Genomic DNA, 17,310 nt, shown 5'->3' with positions numbered 1-17,310 from the left:
CTTCATGCATATAGCTCTTGGCCAACCACTTGTGGGTAGCGATGTGAGGGTTTCTGGAGAAGATGGAGCCAAGGGGTGGAACGGAGTCTCTTCTTTAGGAGACACCCGTTTAGTCCTTCCCCACGTGACTTACAGCTGTTTGCCACCTCTGCGACTCTTTCTCCTGAAAGTTGCCCTGTCTGCATAGACACAGCCCCCGGGGTCAGGTCGGCCGCTGCCACGCTGCGTGGCGTCAGGCAGGAGCAGCCCTGCGTGCCTGGAGATGGGCTCCGTGGAAGCAGGACCATCAGCATCCACTCACTTGCTGACCCTCGCGAAGACCTGTCCCATGCCAGGTTCTGTGCTGGGTCCAGGGAAGCTGGGATTCCTGTCCTCAGGAAGCCCACAATCCACGCCTTCTTAGTCAGGAAGGCTGGCTGCAGGGACGAGCAGCCCACCCCAGACACGGGTTGTGTTATTATTCTATATGCAGTCTCTGCCAGGGTATCTGCTTGGGCTTTTCTGTGCATGTCTTCTCCAGGCAGTGACTCAGAGGTCTAGGACTCTTCTGCCCCGCTCCCCACCCCTCTCTGTCTTCAGAGTCCCCCCCCACCCCCCCCAGTACTAGGGATGGAACACAGGGGCATTCTACCTTCAGCCCTATTTTTTAGTCTTTTTTATTTTTAATTTCAATTTTTTTTTTTTTTTTTTTTTTTTGCAGGTCTAGGGATGGAACCCAGGGGCATTTCACCTCCGAGCTACACCCCCTGCCCTATTATTAATTCTTTATTTTGAAATAAGGTCTCACTAAGTTGCAGAGGGCCTCACTGAGTAGCTGAGGCTGTCTGTGAACCGCGATCCTCCGGTCTCAGTCTCCCGAATGCTGGGATTACAAGCGTGCGCCACCACACCTGGATTAGTCTTTTTTATTTTTTGTAAGAGTCTCACTAAGTTGCAGAGGGCCTCGCTAAGTAGCTGAGGCTGTCCGCGAACCGCCATCCTCTGGTCTCCACCTCCTGAATACTGGGATTACAGGTGTGTGCCACCACGCCTGGCAGCTCTGGGCACATTTCACTGGCCAGAATTTGGTGCATGGTCACATCCAGCTGGTGGAAAATGTCTTGATTTAAGTGGACGTCACCCAGGACAGCCTTTGCACCAGATATTTCAGAGGTGACACACATCTCTCTAGAGCTAGTGTTTTCTTGAGGCCTGCCCTTTAAGCCCCTCCACGGCCCTGTCTACTTAGTTATTTTGATGATATGTACAAAATGGAGAGGAAAAGAAAACCAAGTCTTTCAACAAGTACCCACTTGCCCAAGTTTGCGCTATTGCGTCTTCATTGCTGTGACCAAGATGCCTGATAAGAACAGCTTAGAGGAGGAAGGTTTATTTGGGTCAGAGTTTTAGAGGTCAGTCCGTGGTTGGCTGGCTCCAAGGCAGAAACATCAGGCGGCAAGGGGCGGCAGAGGAAGGATGCTCAGTTTAAGGCTGAGCAGAAACCGGGCATGGCAGAAGGGACTGGGACGCATATAATCCCCAAGAACACACCCCCAGTGGCCTTCCGCCTCCAGCCCCACCCTACCTGCCTGCAGTTACCACCCAGGAAGTCCAGGCTAATGATTAACCCATCAATGGATTTATCTGTGGGTGACATGAGAGCCCTGACTAAATTATTTAACTTGCCAGCTTGGTGGTGCACGCTTGTAATTCCAGGACTTGGGAGGCTGTGACAGGAGGATCACAGGTTCATGGCCAGCCTCAGCTACTAACAGAGACCCTGTTTCAAATAAAGAATAAAAAATAAGGCTAGGGGTGTAGCTCGGAGGTAGAAGGCCGCAGTATTGCAAAAAAAACAAATTATAATAAAAATAAATAAATACCTGAGCTTTCTGGGGGATGTTCCATACCCAGACCATAATACTTACATTCTACAGTGTTCACTTTGCCTGTTCAATATGAAAAGATTTCAAACTGCGCAAAAATAGACAACTATTCCACAACACGCGCACAACTATCATTTAGATACAACCATTACTAAAATTTTATCATATTTGAATCATCTGGGTAGGCGCCTATAGTATATTTTTGTTGAATATTTGTGTGTGTGTGTGTGTGTGTGTGTGTGTGAACTGAACCCAGGGGCACTCTGCTTGTGAGCTAAACCCCCAGTCCTATTTTATTTTTTATTATTTATTTATTTATTTATTTATTTATTTATTTATGTATTTATTTATTTATTTTGGTGGTACTGGGTTTCCTGGAAGCTCTTCTACTTCTGGGCTACACTCTCAGACCTATTTTATACTTTTTAAAATTTGGAGACAGGGTCTCTTTAAGACAGTGCGGCTGGCTTCGTGATCCTCCTGTCTCCGCCTCCCAAGTGCGGAGATTACAAGCCTGCGCCACCACACTGGCGCTATTTTTTATTTTGAAACAGTGTCTAAATTGCTGAGAGTTTTGCTCAGGTGCTGAGGCTGGTCTTGAACCTATGATTCTCTTGTCTCAGCCTCCCAAGTACTAGGATAATAGGTGTTCACCACTGAATCCAGCTTTTTTCTTTCTCTTTTCTTTTCTATACTGGGACTTGAACCCAGGGCCTTGTGCGAGCTGGACAAGTGCTCTACCATTGAGCCATATCCCCAACCCTTTTCATTTCCAGACAGGGTCTCACTAAATTGCCCAGGTTGGCCTTGAACTTGTGATCCTCTTGCCTCAATTTCCCAAGTAGTTGGGATTACAGGTGTGCACCACCATGGCTGGCTTTGTTGAATATTTTAAAGTAAACTAGACATCAAGATGTATAATCCTAAACTGGGCATGGTAGCTCACGCTTGCAATCCCAGCAGGAGTTTGTAATCCCTCGGGAGGCTGAGAGACCAGAGGATCCCAGGCTCTCAGCCAGCCTCGGCTACTTAGGCCCTCTGCAATTTAGTGAGAAGCTGATTCAAAATAAAAGAATAGCTGGGCGTGGTGGTGCAATAGCTGGGCGTGGTGGCGCACGCTTGTAATCCCCGCACTTGGGAGGCAGAGACAGGAGGATGGCGCAGGTTCGAAGCCAGCTGCATTGGCTTAAGAGACCCTGTTTCCAAATAAAATATAAAATAGGTCTGGGAGTGTAACCCGGAGATAGAAGGATTTCCAGGAACCCCAGTACCACCAAAAATAAAAATAAATAAATAAATAAATAAATAATAAATAAAAATAGGGCAGGGGGTGTATCTCGGAGGTAAAATGTCCCTGGGTTCCATCCCCAGACCGACACACACAAAAAAAGATGCATGATCCTGTAGGGGTGCATGCCTTTAATTCCCAGTACTTGGGAGGCTGAGACAGGAGGATCACAAGTTCACAGCCAGCCTCAGTTACTTAGCAAGGCCACTTTGCAATGTAGTGAGATCCTGTTTCAAAATAAGGAATAAAAATTAGGGCTGGGAGTATAGCTCAGAGGTAGATTGCCCCTGGGTTCCATCCCCAGTGCCACACACACACACACACACACACACACACACACACACACACACAAGTAGTGAGGCTGTAGCACAGAGATAGAATGCCCCTGGATGGTTTATCCCGCGCGCGCGTGCGTGCGTGTGTGTGTGTGTTTTAAAGCATAATCCCTAACTTGTTGGCATTCAAGGTCAGGCCACAAGGCCGTCATCACCCCCAGTAGCATTAGTGCTGGCCACCCCCACAGGCTGTCCATCTGCGGCTATCCTGACTGTTTGGACCAGTGGGACGGGCGTCATGCTGGCGGTGACGTCCTTCATAAACCCAGGACCCCCTCTGCGTTTGCTTTCAATCTTGGCCCTTTTGCCCTGGGGCGATTCCTGCACACGATGACCCAGGGCAGCCATCCTGGGAGACGTGTGTGCCCAGCCGTCTGGGATATTTGGAATGCTGGGTTCTGGTCTAGCTCAGGAGTCCAGCATGGAAGTGGGGCCAAAGGACTCCCAGCAAAGGCCGTGGGGTTTCTGAGGGGAGCTCTGTCCACGCCACGGGCAGCCAGGATGACCAGGTGGGGTTAGTCCTTGTGGCATGTGTGGACCCTGCTTGGGCCCCCAGAGCCGAGGGAGCCTTGAACTTCATTCCTGCGGCCTCCCCTTGAATAGACGGGGGTCTGCGGTTGTGTCCCCACTGGGCTCGGGCTGAGCCCCTGATACACAGCTTTCCCTTCCAGATCCTGACTGGGCTTCCTACACCCTGGGCGTGTTCATCTGCCTGAGCTGCTCCGGAATCCACCGGAACATCCCCCACGTCAGCAAGGTGAAGTCGGTGCGCCTGGACGCCTGGGACGAGGCCCAAGTGGAGGTATGGGGCTGCGCGGGGCCGGGTGGGGCGAGGATGTCCAGACCCACTTCTCTGGGTCACCATACCTCGGGGTCCCCGCATCTGGGCCTGGGGCTGGCCTTTGCAACTTTGGGCCCTTGCTGTTCCCAGGGGGCTGGCTGGGGATGGAGGGTTTTATTGCTGATTCTTGTGGGGAGCCATGGAGGGCAACAGAAGCCAAGTCCTTCTTTCATCCATCCATCCATCCATTCATTCATTGATCTGAAAGGGCAATTGGTACTTACTGAGAAAGACTGGGGAGGGGACAGGTATGGACAGAGGCCCCGGAGATAGGGCAGCTGGCCAGACACTGCTGGGTGGGGGTTAGTGATCAGGCTGGGCTTAGGGCAGACCCTGTATGGGGTGGAGAAGGAACGTGACGGGGGTTAGGGGACAATGATCCAGGCATAGGGTGATGGGCTTGCTCTAACCCCTAAGGGGTCTGAGACAGTCAGGCTTTGAGGCTGGGTAATAGATCTGATTTATGGTGACATCTCTGATTTATATGTTAAATTCCTGGAACCAGGCGTGGGGTGGTTCATCCCTGTAATTCCAGTATTTGGGAGGCTGAGACACGAAGATCCCAGGTTCAACTACAACCTTAGCAAGTATGAGACCTCTCATCAACCCACTGAAACACTGTTTCAAAACTAAAAATAATCCAGGTGTGGTGGTGCACACTTGTAATCCCGGTACTTGGGAGGCTGAGATAGGAGGATCGCAGGTTTGCAGCCGGACTCAGCTATTTAGTGAGGCCCTCCACAACTTAGACCCTGTTTCAAAATAAAGAATAAAAAACAGGGCTGGGGGTATAGCTCAGAGGAAGGATGTCTCTGGGTTCAATTCCCAATATCAATCAATCAATCAATCAATCAGTCAATTAATAAATAAATATAGGCTTGGGGTATAGCTCGGAGGTATAATGCCCCTGGACTTAATTCCTATAACCACAAAAAAGTTAATTTTTCTTTTTTTTTTTTGCAGTGGGATGGAACCCAGGGTCATTCTACCTCTGAGCTACACCCCTAGCCCGACTTTTTATTCTTTATTTTGAAACAGGGTCTCACTAAGTTGCAGAGGGCCTCACTAAATAGCTGAGTCCGGCTGCAAACCCGCGATCCTCCTATCTCAGCCTCCCAAGTACTGGAATTATAAGCGTATGCCACCACACCTGGCTTATTTTTTTAAATTTTAAAGCAGGGTCTTGCTAAGTTGCTGAAAGTCTTGTTTAGTTGCTGAGGCTGGCTTTGAATCTGCAATCCTCCTGTCTCAGCCTCCTAAGTACTGGGATTAAAGGTGTGTACCACCATGCCTGGTCATCTCCAGCCTTTTATTTATTTATTTATTTATTTTATTTTATTTATTTTTTTATTTTATTTTATTTTTATTTTTTTGGTGGTACTGGGGTTCCTGGAAGCCCTTCTACCTCCGGGCTACACTCCCAGACCTATTTTTTACATTTTTATTTGGAAACAGGGTCTCCTAAGCCAGCGCGCGCGGCTGGCTTTGAACCTGCGCGATCCTCCTGTCTCTGCCTCCCAAGCGCGGGGATTACAAGCGTGCGTCACCACACCCGGCTTATTTATTTATTTATTTTGGTGGTGGTACTGGAGTTCCTGAAAACCCTTCTACCTCCGGGCTACACTCCCAGACCTATTTTTACATTTTTATTTGGAAACAGGGTCTCCTAAGCCAGCGCGCGGGGCTGGCTTCGAACCTGCGCGATCCTCCTGTCTCTGCCTTCCAAGCACGGGGATTACAAGCGTGCGCCACCACGCCCGGCCTACACAGCATTTTTAAATACACTCTTTATAGGATTATTGGCGCTATAGTGTTTCAAGTTACTTCTCAGAAAGAGAAACAAAATCCCCAAGATTAAAGGAAAAAATATACAAACCACATGGATTTGATGCCATTAAAAACACTATGGAAGCCGGACGTGGTGGCGCACACTCGTAATCCCAGCATTCAGAAGGCTGAGACAGGAGGATCGCAGTTCGAGGACAGCCTCAGCTACTTAGCGAGGCCCTTTGCATCCCAGTGAGATCCTGTTTCAAAATAAAGAATAAAATATAGGGCTAGGGTTGTATCTTGAAGGTAGAATGCCCCTGGATTCCATCCCCAGTACTGAAATACCAACAACAACACCATACAGAGTCCTGGCTGAGTCCCTCTGCAGCCAGGCAGGCACAGGCAGGCACGGCCAGGCCCTTGTGGGCACCAGTGTCCCAGCGTCCTGGCCTGTCCAAGGACCGCAGAGGAGGTGTGCACCTGCCCCTCCGGCCAGGAGGTCACTGTTTGTGTGAGGACATCTTTTTATTTTTGTATTTATTTATTTATTTATTTATTGCAGTGCTGGGGATAGAACTCAGAACCTTGTGCATATGAGGCAAGGGCTCTACCAATGAACTGTACCCATCCATCCATCTATCTATCTATCATCTATTTATCTATCATCTATGCTATTGGGGATTGAAACCAGGGGCATTCTACCTCTTAGCTACACTTTTTTTTTTTTTTAATTTTTGCAACAGGAACTCACTAAGTTGCTGAGGCCAGCATTGAACCTGCCATCCTTCGGTCTCAGCCTCCCAAGTACTAGGATTACAAGCGTGCGCCACCACGCCTGGTTGCAGTTGGTTATTTTTCTGAGAGATTTTTGCCAAACTCTACTGTAACTACATACTTGCCTCAGCGGAGCACGCACATGGTACATCCCTGCCCACACTCCTCCCTCAGTGCACTTGCTCTGCTGATCTGATAGTGAAACAGTGTTCTCAGTGGATTCTGAATTTGGAATTTCTTATCTGGAGTGGAAGGGAGCATCTTGTGATGGGTTTTGGCCCAAGAGCATTTTCTCATCCTCAACAGTCTCCTCATACCCCTGGCTGCCTCTCTCTTCACACCGCTGGCTGCCTCTCTGTTTACACCGCTGGCTGCCTCTCTACACCACTGTCTCCCTCTCTCTTCACACCGCTGGCTGCCTCTCTCTTCACACCGCTGGCTGCCTCTCTCTTCACACCGCTGGCTGCCTCTCTGTTTACACCGCTGGCTGCCTCTCTACACCACTGTCTCCCTCTCTCTTCACACCGCTGGCTGCCTCTCTCTTCACACCGCTGGCTGCCTCTCTGTCTCATCATGGCCACTTTCTTCTTCTCAGGTTTTTCATCTTCTCAGGTTTTTTTACCTTCTGAGAAATTTGTGGAAAGCGTCTCATCGAGGCTCTTTTGACTTTGCTCATGGTGGTTTTCACCATGGAAAGTTTTTTTTTTATGTTGACCTAGTCAAACCGATCAACCAATCAACCTTTTCTTTTGTGGTTTTTAGGTTTGCAGTATACTTACTTCTCTGTCTGAGTGTTCTTTTTTAGGGGAGGTACTAGGGATGGAACCCAGAGGCATTCTATCTCCAAGATAGACAAACCCAACTGTTTCTCTTTTTTTTTTTTTTTTTTTTTTTTGGGTGGTACTGGGGTTCCTGGAAGCCCTTCTACCTCCGGGCTACACTCCCAGACCTATTTTGTATTTTTGAAACAGGGTCTCTTACGCCAGCGTGGCTGGCTTCGAACCTGCGCAATCCTCCTGTCTCCGCCTTCCAAGCGCGGGGATTACAAGCGTGTGCCACCACGCCCGACTCTGTTTCTTATTTTGAAACAGGTTTCTTAAGTTGCAGAGGGCCTAAGTTGCCAAGGCTTCGAACCTGTGATCATCCTGTCTCAGTACTGGGATTACAAGGATGTACCATCCTGCCTAGTTTTATTTAATTAATTTATTATTATTATTATTGTTTTTATTATTATTGATGATGATGATTATTATTAACTATTATTTTGCAGTACTAGGGATGGAACTCAGAGGTGTTCTACCTCCGAGTTACACCCACAGCCCTATTTTTTATTCTTTTTTTTTTTTTTTTTTTTTTTGGTGGTACTGGGGATGGAACCCAGAGGCTTTCTACCTCTGGGCTATACTCTCAGAGACCTATTTTATATTTTATTTGGAAATGGTCTCACTAAGTTGCTGAGAGCCTCACTAAGTAGCTGAGGCTGGCTTTGAACCTGTGTGATCCTCCTGTCTCAGCTTCCAAGTGCAGAGATTACAAGCGTGCGCCAGCACACCCATCTTATTCTTTATTTTGAAACAGAGTCTCACTGAGTTGTAATAGGCCTCACTAAGTAGTAGCTGAGGTTGCCTGCAAACCATGATCCTCCTGTCTCAGCCTCCCAACTGCCGGGATTACAAGCGTGTGCCACCACCCCAGCTTTTTTTTTTTTATAACAACTTTATTGAGATATAATTCATATATCTTACATTCTTTTATTTTTTTCCCCTTTTGTACTGGGGGTTGAACCCAGAAGATTCTATCACCAAGCTATATCCTCTCTTTTCGTTGTTGTTGTTGTTGTTGTTGTTGTTGTTATTAGTGTGTGGTGCTTAGGATTGAAACTAGGGACATTTTATACCTCTGAGCTGCATCCCCAGCCCTATTTTATTTTAATTAATTAATTAATTAACTTATTTATCATTACTGGGGGTGGAACCTAGGGGCATTCTACCTTCGAGCAAAAACCCCCAGCCCTATTTTTTCTTTATTTTATTTTATTTTATTTTATTTTATTTTATTTTATTTTTTATTTTTTTGGTGGTACTGGGGTTCCTGGAAGCCTTCTACCTCTGGGCTACACTTCCAGACCTATTTTTACATTTTTATTTGGAAACAGGGTCTCCTAAGCCAGCGCGCATGGCTGGCTTCGAACCTGCGTGATCCTCCTGTCTCTGCCTCCCAAGCGCGGGGATTACAAGCGTGCGCCACCACGCCTGGCTTTTTTTCTTTATTTTGAAGCAGGGTCTCACTGAGTTGCAAAGGGCCTCACTAAGTAGCTGAGACTATCTACGAACTGAGATCCTCCTGTCTCAGCCTCCCAAATGCTGGGATTACAAGAATGCGCTATCATGTTTGGCTTTATTTTATTTTTATTTGGAAACAGGCTCTCACTAAGTTGATGCAAGCCTCACTAAATTGCTGAGTCTGGCTTTGAACCTGTAATCCTCCTGTCTCAGCCTCCCAAATACTGGGATTACAGGCATGTGCCATCATGCCTGTCTTATTGCTATTGAAGCAGAGTCTCCTTAAATTACATAATGTACTGGCCTTGAACTTGCAATCCTCCTGTTTCAGCTTCCAACTGCTAGGATTACAGGTATCTGCCGCTGTACTCAGGGTCCCCCAGTTCTTTTAAGTTTTTATTTTTATTTATTTATTTTACTTTTTGGTACTAAGGATTGAACCCAGGGGCTTTCTACCTCCGAGCTATACCCTCAGCTCTCGTCTTATTTTTAATTTTGAAAGGAAGTCTTGCTAAAGTACAGATAGTATCACTAAATTGCTGAGGCTGGCCTCGAACCTACAATCCTCCTGTCTCAGCTTCCCAACTACTGGGATTACAGGTGTGAGCCATCACATCTGGTTCTAGTTTTTATTTTTAAACAGGGCCTTACTAAATTAGCGAGGCTGGCCTTGAATCCATGATCTTCCTGTTTCAGCCTCCCAAGTACTGGGATTACACAATTCATCCTTTACGAGCATACGGTTCAGTAGTTTTTTTTGTTTGTTTTTGCTTTTTGTGGTACTGGGGATTGAACCCAGGAGCATTCTACCTCTGAGCTATACCCCCAGCCCTATGTTATTTTTTACTTTTTGAAAAGGAGCTCACTAGGTAAGTAGCTGAGGCTGGCCACAAACCTGTGACCCTTCTGTCTCAGCCTCCCAAGTACTGGGATTACAGGCGTGCGCTGCCATGCCTGGCCCAGTTCAGTAGTTTAAGTGTGGCCACAGAGCTGTCCAACCCTAACCACCGTCTAATTTCAGAGTACTTTCACATCCCGGTGTAAAGTCCCATGCTCATTAGCAGTTGCTCCTGGTTTCCCCAGCCTCTCCTGCAGCAGAAAGACCTCCTGTCTCTGTGGGCTCGCCTGTTCTTGACGTTTCCCATGGCTGGACTCACAGGGTACCAGCCCTTTAGGTCTGATTTTCTCCACCGAGCGCAGTGCGTTCGAGGTTGGACCACACTGTAGCATGACAAGCTTTGTTCTTTTTTATGGCCGGATGACATTCTGTCATTTGTGTGGACCACACTTACTTTGTCTGCTCATGAGTTGATGGACGTTTGAGTTGTTCCCATTCTCAACTCTTTTTTTTTTTTTTTTTTTTTTTTGGTACTTTGGAGATTGAACCCAGGGGCATTCTACCTCTGATCGACACACCAGCCCTATTTTATTTATTTTGAAACAGGTTTTGTTTTTTTTTTGTTTTTATTTTTTTGGTGGTACTCGGGGTGGAACCCAAGGGCTTTCTACCTTCAGGCTATACTCCCAGACCAATTTTATATTTTATTTGGAAACAGGGTTCTCACTAAGTTGCTGAGAGCCTCACTCAGAAGCTGAGGCTGGCTTCGAACCTGCGTGATCCTCCTGTCTCGGCCTCCCAAGCGTGGGGATTACAATTGTGCGCCACCACGCCCGGCTGGATAAATTGTAAGGAATCTTGCTAAGTTGCTGGGGCTGGCCTTGAAGCTGCCTTCCTCTTGTCTCAGCCTCCCAAGTACTAGGAATACAAGTGTGTGCCACCACACCTGGCTTCTCAGCTAATTTGAACAGTGCTGCCAGGAACCTTTATGGCCATGTCTCCTTTCTCCCTGAAAGGAGCAAACTTGTTGGGCCCCCAGGAACTCCGACATCGGGAGGAATTGCCAGCCCACATGGCTCCAGGGTCTGTCTGTCACCCAACACCTGCTGCTGGCTGGCTCTGGTTTTAGCTATCCTTGTGGCGGTGAGGATTAGCTTGCTATAGTTTATTGTTTGCGGTTGTGCATGTGTGAGCACACGCGTGGTACTGGGGACTGAGCCCAGGAGGATTTTATCTCTGAGCTACACCCCCATTCCTATTTAATTTTTTATTTGAAAACACAGTCTCACTAAGTTGCTGAAGATGACCTCAAACCTGCGATCCTTCTGTTTTAGACTCCCAAGTACTGGGATTACAGGCATGTGCCACTGGGTCCTGCTATACAATAGAACCTCTTATTTTATTTTATTTTATTTTATTTTATTTTATTTTATTTTTTGTGGGTCTGGGGATGGAACCCAGGGCATTTGACCTCCGAGCTACACCCCCTGCCCTATTTTTTATTCTTTATTTTGAAACCGGGTCTCACTGAGTTGCAGAGGGCCTCACTAAGTAGCTGAGGCTGTCTGCGAACCGTGATCCTCCGGTCTCAGCCTCCCGAATGCTGGGATTACAAGCGTGCGCCACCACGCCCGGCACAATAGAACCTTTTAATGCTAGCAATAATTTTAAAGTTCATTTAACAGATAACCAAGCAAGCTGGGCATGGTGGTGCATGCGTGTCTTCCCAGTACTCGGGAGTGTGAGATAGGAAGACGGCACAGGTGCTGGCCAGATCCTGATACTGTGCACAAGAGGGAGCAGCTGGGGTGCGCACCTGCGATTCCAGTACTCGGGAGGCTGGGGCGGTAGGTTCAAGGTCAGCCTCAGCAACTTAGCGAGACCTTCAGCAATGTCAAGAGACCCTGTTTTGAAATAAAAAGCTGAGGGTGTAGCTCCAAGGTGGAATGCCCCTGGGGTCAACCTCCCGGCCCCCAAAAAAGGTGGGAGCCCAGGACCAGACCTACGACCCGCGGATCCAGGAACTCTGGTACAGGGGAACTGCAGCTAACTGGTTACAGAGCGTTGGGACAGGTGGGGAGACACCCGAGAAAAGAGAGCTGCCCGTGCCCTTCACTCAAACTCCAGCTCAACTAGAGATCTAACTCCAAAAATTAAACACTGAAAGGAGTAGATAAAATCAAGGAGCGACTGAAATAATTTTAGAAACATACAAGGAGAAAATCTTCTGGACCTTAGATTAGGCGATGGCTTCTTAGTGCTGACACCAAATGCCCCAGCATCAAGAGAAAAGAAAAAAAAGAAACAGGATTTCAAAATTAAACCAAAATGGCCAGGCGTGGTGGCGCACGCTTGTAATCCCGCTCTTGGGAGGCGGAGACAGGAGGATCGCGCAGGTTCGAAGCCAGCCGCGCTGGCCTAAGAGACCCTGTTTCCAAATAAAAAATATATATAAAATAGGTCTGGGAGTGGAGCCTGGAGGTAGAAAGGTTTCCAGGAACCCCACTACCACCAAAATAAATAGATAAATAAACCAAAATTAAAAACTCGTGCTTCAAGCCGGGCGTGGTGGCACACCCTTGTAAGCCCAGCATTTGGGAGGCTAGGACAGGAGGATCGAACTACTTAGCTACTTAGCCTCAGCTACTTAGCGAAGCTCTCTGCAACTCAGTGAAGCTCTGTTTCAAAATAAAGAATAAAAAATAGGGTTGGGGGTGTCACTTGGAGGTAGAATGCCCCTGGGTTCCATTCCCAGGACTGCAAAATAAGGAAAAAGAAAACTTTGCTTTAAAAGATAGCATCAAAAACAGGAAAATCCCAGGTGAGATGTCCTTTGGAAGAAGCTCGGCACGAAAGGTCACATCCTGTGATTTCATTGATCTGAAACGCCGGGCAGGCAAGTCCACAGAGACAGATGGGGCCGCGGCCACGCAGGGACCACGCGAGGCCTAGTGGTGTCAGGTGGCTGTAAGGTCTCTTTGTGTGATGAAAATGTTTCTGAAATAGATAGAGGTGGTCATTGTAAAACATCGTGAATGCACCAAGGACTTCGAAACTGTTGGCTTTGCAACTGTTAAGTTTGTGTTGTAAATTTCATTTCAAGCATAAAAGAGAAGTACATAGGTGCTTAAAAATATAAGATACAACAGTGGAACGCACCTGTGATGCTAGTGCTTGGGAGGCTGAGGCAGGATGATCGCAGGTTCAAGGCCAGCCTCAGCAGCTGGGCAAGACCTTGTTTCAAAATAAAAAGGGGCTAGGCCGGGCGTGGTGGCGCACGCTTGTAATCCCCGTGCTTGGGAGGCGGAGACAGGAGGATCGCGCAGGTTCAAAGCCAGCCGCGAGCGCTGGCTTAGGAGACCCTGTTTCCAAATAAAAAAATATATAAAATAGGTCTGGGAATGTAGCCCGGAGGTAAAAGGGTTCCATCCCTAGTATCACAAATAAATAAATAAATAAATAAGAAAAAAAAAGTGAATTTAAGCCATAGTGAGCCGGGCATGGTAGCGCACGCTTGTCACCCCAGTATTCGGGAGGCTGAGACCGGAGGATCACGGTTTGCGTACACCCTCAGCTACTTAGTGAGGCCCTCTGCAACTTAGTGAGACCCAGTTTCAAAATAAAGAATAAAAAACAGGGCAGAGGGTGTAGCTCGGAGGTCGTATGCCCCCTGGGCTCCATCTCCAGACCTGCAAAACAAAACAAAACAACAACAAAAAAGCCATAGTGAATCCGATGGGGTAGCACATGCCTGGAAGGTCACAAGTTTGAGGACAGCCTCAGAAATGCTCTCAGCAACTTCTCAATACCCTCTTTCCAAATAAGGAATTTTTTAAAAAAGCAAATGAAAATTTTTTCCCCTTGGAGACTTTGGACATGTCTTTTTTTTTTTTCTTTTTCGTTTTCAGTACTGAGGATGGAACCCAGGGGCATTCTTTCTCTAAGCTACACCCCTAGCCCTATTTTTTATTCTTTTTTTTTGAAACAGGATCTCACTGAGTTGCAATCTTCCTGTCTCAGCCTCCGGAATGCTGAGATTACAAGTGTGCGTCACCACGCCCTACTCTTGACCTACCTTCCTTCCCTTTCATTCCCTTCTCCTTCCTTCCTTCCTTCCCTCCTTTCTTCCTTCCTTCCTTCCTTCCTTACCCTTCCTTCCTTCCTTCCTTCCTTCCTTCCTTCCTTCCTTCCTTCCTTCCTTCCTTCCTTTCTCTTTTTTTCTTTTTTTCTTTTTGGTTAATACTGGGGATTGAACCCAGAGGCATTCTACCTCTGAGTTATACTCCCAGACTTATTTTATTCTTTATTTTGAAACAGGATCTTGCTGAGTTGCCATGGGCTGCTGTCCTTGAATCTTCGATCCTTCTCTCCACCTCCCAACCACTGGGATCACAGACAGTGCCACCATGCCAGCAAACGGCTAGCTAGCTCCTGGCCCCTCCTTTTTTTTTTTTTTTTTTTTTTTTTTTTTGTGGTCCTGGGGATGGAACCCAGGGGCATTCTACCTCCGAGCTTCACCCCCAGCACTATTTTTTATTCTTTATTTTGAAACAAGATCTCATTAAGTTGCAGAGGGCCTCAGTAAGTAGCTGAGGCTGGCTGGTCTCGAACCGTGATCCTCCTGTTTCAGCCTCCAAATGCTAGGATTACAAGCATGCACCAACACACCCAACTCCTGGCCCCTCCTTTAGGGAGCTCCTTCCAGGTTTTCGGGAAGGGTAGTTTCCTTCCTCCTTCCTCACTGGGAACTGCATCCCAGGAGTAGAAGGGCGGTGGAGTTTCCGTCCCAGAGCTGGCCGAGCCCTCGGTGTCCTGGGTCGACCAGCCTCTGCGGTGACGGCCTTCAGGGCAGCAGCTGCCCCATCAGCCAGCATCGTCCTGGACCTGCAGCTCCCGCGCTCTGACCCTGTCCTTCCACCCCCTTGCAGTTCATGGCCTCCCACGGGAACGAAGCCGCCAGAGTCACATTCGAGTCCAAAGTGCCATCTTTCTACTACCGGCCCACGTTTTCTGACTGCCAGTAAGTACAAAGGGACTTTGTGAGGGTCACTGGTAAACAGCCTGGGCCGGGCCGGGCATGGCGCTGGGAGGACCCACAGGCGGGGCGGGGGCGATGTCTGCAACCCTGAGAGTTTGGGGAAAGGCCAGCGTGGCTGTGTCCCAGGCTGGTCACGGGCCTGAGCCTCCACGGAGCCACTGTACAAAGCTTGGCTGCCTCGGGCGGGGCCCGCAGGTCCCTGCAGCGTGGGGGCCGAGCACTTTCCACTGCAGGGCGTCCCTCGGTGTCTCTGTCTTCTGGTACCCAGCACAAACGGGCACGAGGGCAAGGTCCCACCCGCTGTGGGAAACTGCTTGTATTAGGCACAGTACCTGGAAGGCACGTGCCCACCAGGGCTGCCTTGGTCCTCCCGTGACCGGGTCTCCCCAAAGACCCTCCCTGAGCCCCATGGCTGCTCCTGAGGCCTGGGCATCTCTTCTCCCACTGTCGGCTCCCGACTCTGCCCTCCTTGAACCTCACTCTTTCTTTCCCATCACTTCCAAGCCTCCCTACCTCACCCTGTCTTTTGGGGCCTTTCCCCCACTGTGACACCCACATTCCCCTGACGCCCCAAGCAGGAAGGGTCCCTCGGTCAGTCAGGGCCCTCACGGTCACTCCGTGGGTGAAGCAGGGATCACCCAACAGGGGTCAGAGATGGCAGCCTGGTGGATGAGTGGCCAGCCGTCAGCCCTGCATGGCTGGACAAGGTGCCCGACCTCCTGGAACTCTCCCTCTCTTAGAAAAGGAGTAAGTAAGCCGGGTATGGTGGTGGACGTGGTAATCCCAGTAGTTGGGAGGCTGAGATGGGAGGATCGTAGGTTCACAACCAGCCTCAGCAACTTTTGTGAAGCCCTCTGCAATTTAGCGAGATCCTGTTTATTTTTACTTATTTATTTATTTATCTATTTATTTATTGTGGGTCTGAGGATGGAACCCAGGGGCATTCTACCTCTGAGCTATACCCCCTGCCCTAATTTTTGTTCTTTATTTTGAAACAGGGTCTCACCAAGTAGCGGAGGGCCTCACTAAGTAGTGGAGGCTGGCCATGAACCGCGATCCTCCAGTCTCAGACTCCTGAATGCTGGGATTATAAGCATCTGTCAGGCCTGGAAAGACCCACTGACTTCTCACTTAGAGAAGCTCCACCCCAGAAAGAAAAAACCCTGGCCTCCAGGTCTCCTGGGGGAGTGGGGCTGCTCCCCACAGTGAGATTCCAAGGTACCCCCACCCCGGCCTGGGTTCACCCAGCCTGTTTAAAAAAAAAAAAAAAAAAAAAAAAAAAAAGCCAGGCATGGTGGTGCACACTTGTATTCCCAGTACTTGGGAAGCTGATACAGGAGGATCACAGGTTTTCTGCCAGCCTCAGCCATTTAGTGAGGCCCTTTGCAACTCAGTGAGACCCTGTTTCAAAATAAAGAATAAAAAAAATCGGGCTGGGGGTGTAGCTTGGAGGTAGAATGCCCCTGGCTTCAATCCCCATTACTGAAAGAAAAAAGAAAAGAAAGAAAAGAAAAGGAAAGAAAGAGATTAAGTATCTGACCCTGCCTCCCTGTCGGGCTGCAATGAGACCCCAGTCCAGGCCCTGCGCTGTGACTCAGTGCCTGCATTCCTGGGCCGGTCTCGATGCTTGTATGCTTAGCATTTTTTTGGGTTGAATCACCTTGTGACCCCAAACTCCCCTCAGACCCTGCACAGCGCCGCCTGCAGGGACACAGGCTGGGCTCAGGCTCTCCTGCTCACTGACTTCTCACTTAGAGAAGCTCCACCCCAGAAAGAAAAAACCCTGGCCTCCAGGTCTCCTGGGGGAGTGGGGCTGCTCCCCACAGTGAGATTCCAAGGTACCCCCACCCCGGCCTGGGTTCACCCAGCCAGTGGGCCACGCCCCCCAAGTTTATGCCTCAAATGTTGCGAGTGGAGCTGGTCTGGTGGTGTGCTCCTGAAATCCCTGTAACTTGGGAAGCCAAGACAGGAGGATCACAGGATCAAGGCCAGCCTCAGTCATTTAGGAGACTTTCAGTAACTTAGTGAGACTTGGTTTCAAAAATAAATAATATGTATGAATATAAAGCATCAGTAAAAAAAATTTTTTTTGGTGGTACTGGGGTTCCTGGAAGCCCTTCAACCTCTGGGCTACACTCCCAGACCTATTTTATATTTTTATTTGGAAACAGGGTCTCCTAAGCCAGCACGCGCGCTGGCTTTGAACCTGCGCGATCCTCCTGTCTCTGCCTCCCAAGCGCGGGGATTAAAAGCGTGCGCCACCACGCCCGGCAACATCA

The 17,310-nt window shown here is 48.6% G+C and overlaps 1 protein-coding gene across 1 annotated transcript in view; it reads left to right on the top strand.

The window, feature by feature from the left end:
• Window positions 1–17,310, top strand: part of ADAP1 (ArfGAP with dual PH domains 1) — a gene marked incomplete at both ends in the record, with an annotated part of 63,745 nt that overhangs the window by 17,833 nt on the left and 28,602 nt on the right. Inside the window, 2 exons of the mRNA XM_080704441.1 lie at window positions 4,160–4,290; window positions 14,922–15,013. Of these exons, the coding sequence (XP_080560567.1) occupies window positions 4,160–4,290; window positions 14,922–15,013 (223 nt within the window). The remainder of the gene's footprint in view (window positions 1–4,159; window positions 4,291–14,921; window positions 15,014–17,310) is intronic.

The sequence above is a fragment of the Muscardinus avellanarius genome, assembly GCF_963383645.1.
Source record: "Muscardinus avellanarius genome assembly, chromosome: 10".
Classification (NCBI taxonomy): domain Eukaryota; kingdom Metazoa; phylum Chordata; class Mammalia; order Rodentia; family Gliridae; genus Muscardinus; species Muscardinus avellanarius.
This window is presented reverse-complemented; position numbering and strand designations above follow the sequence as displayed.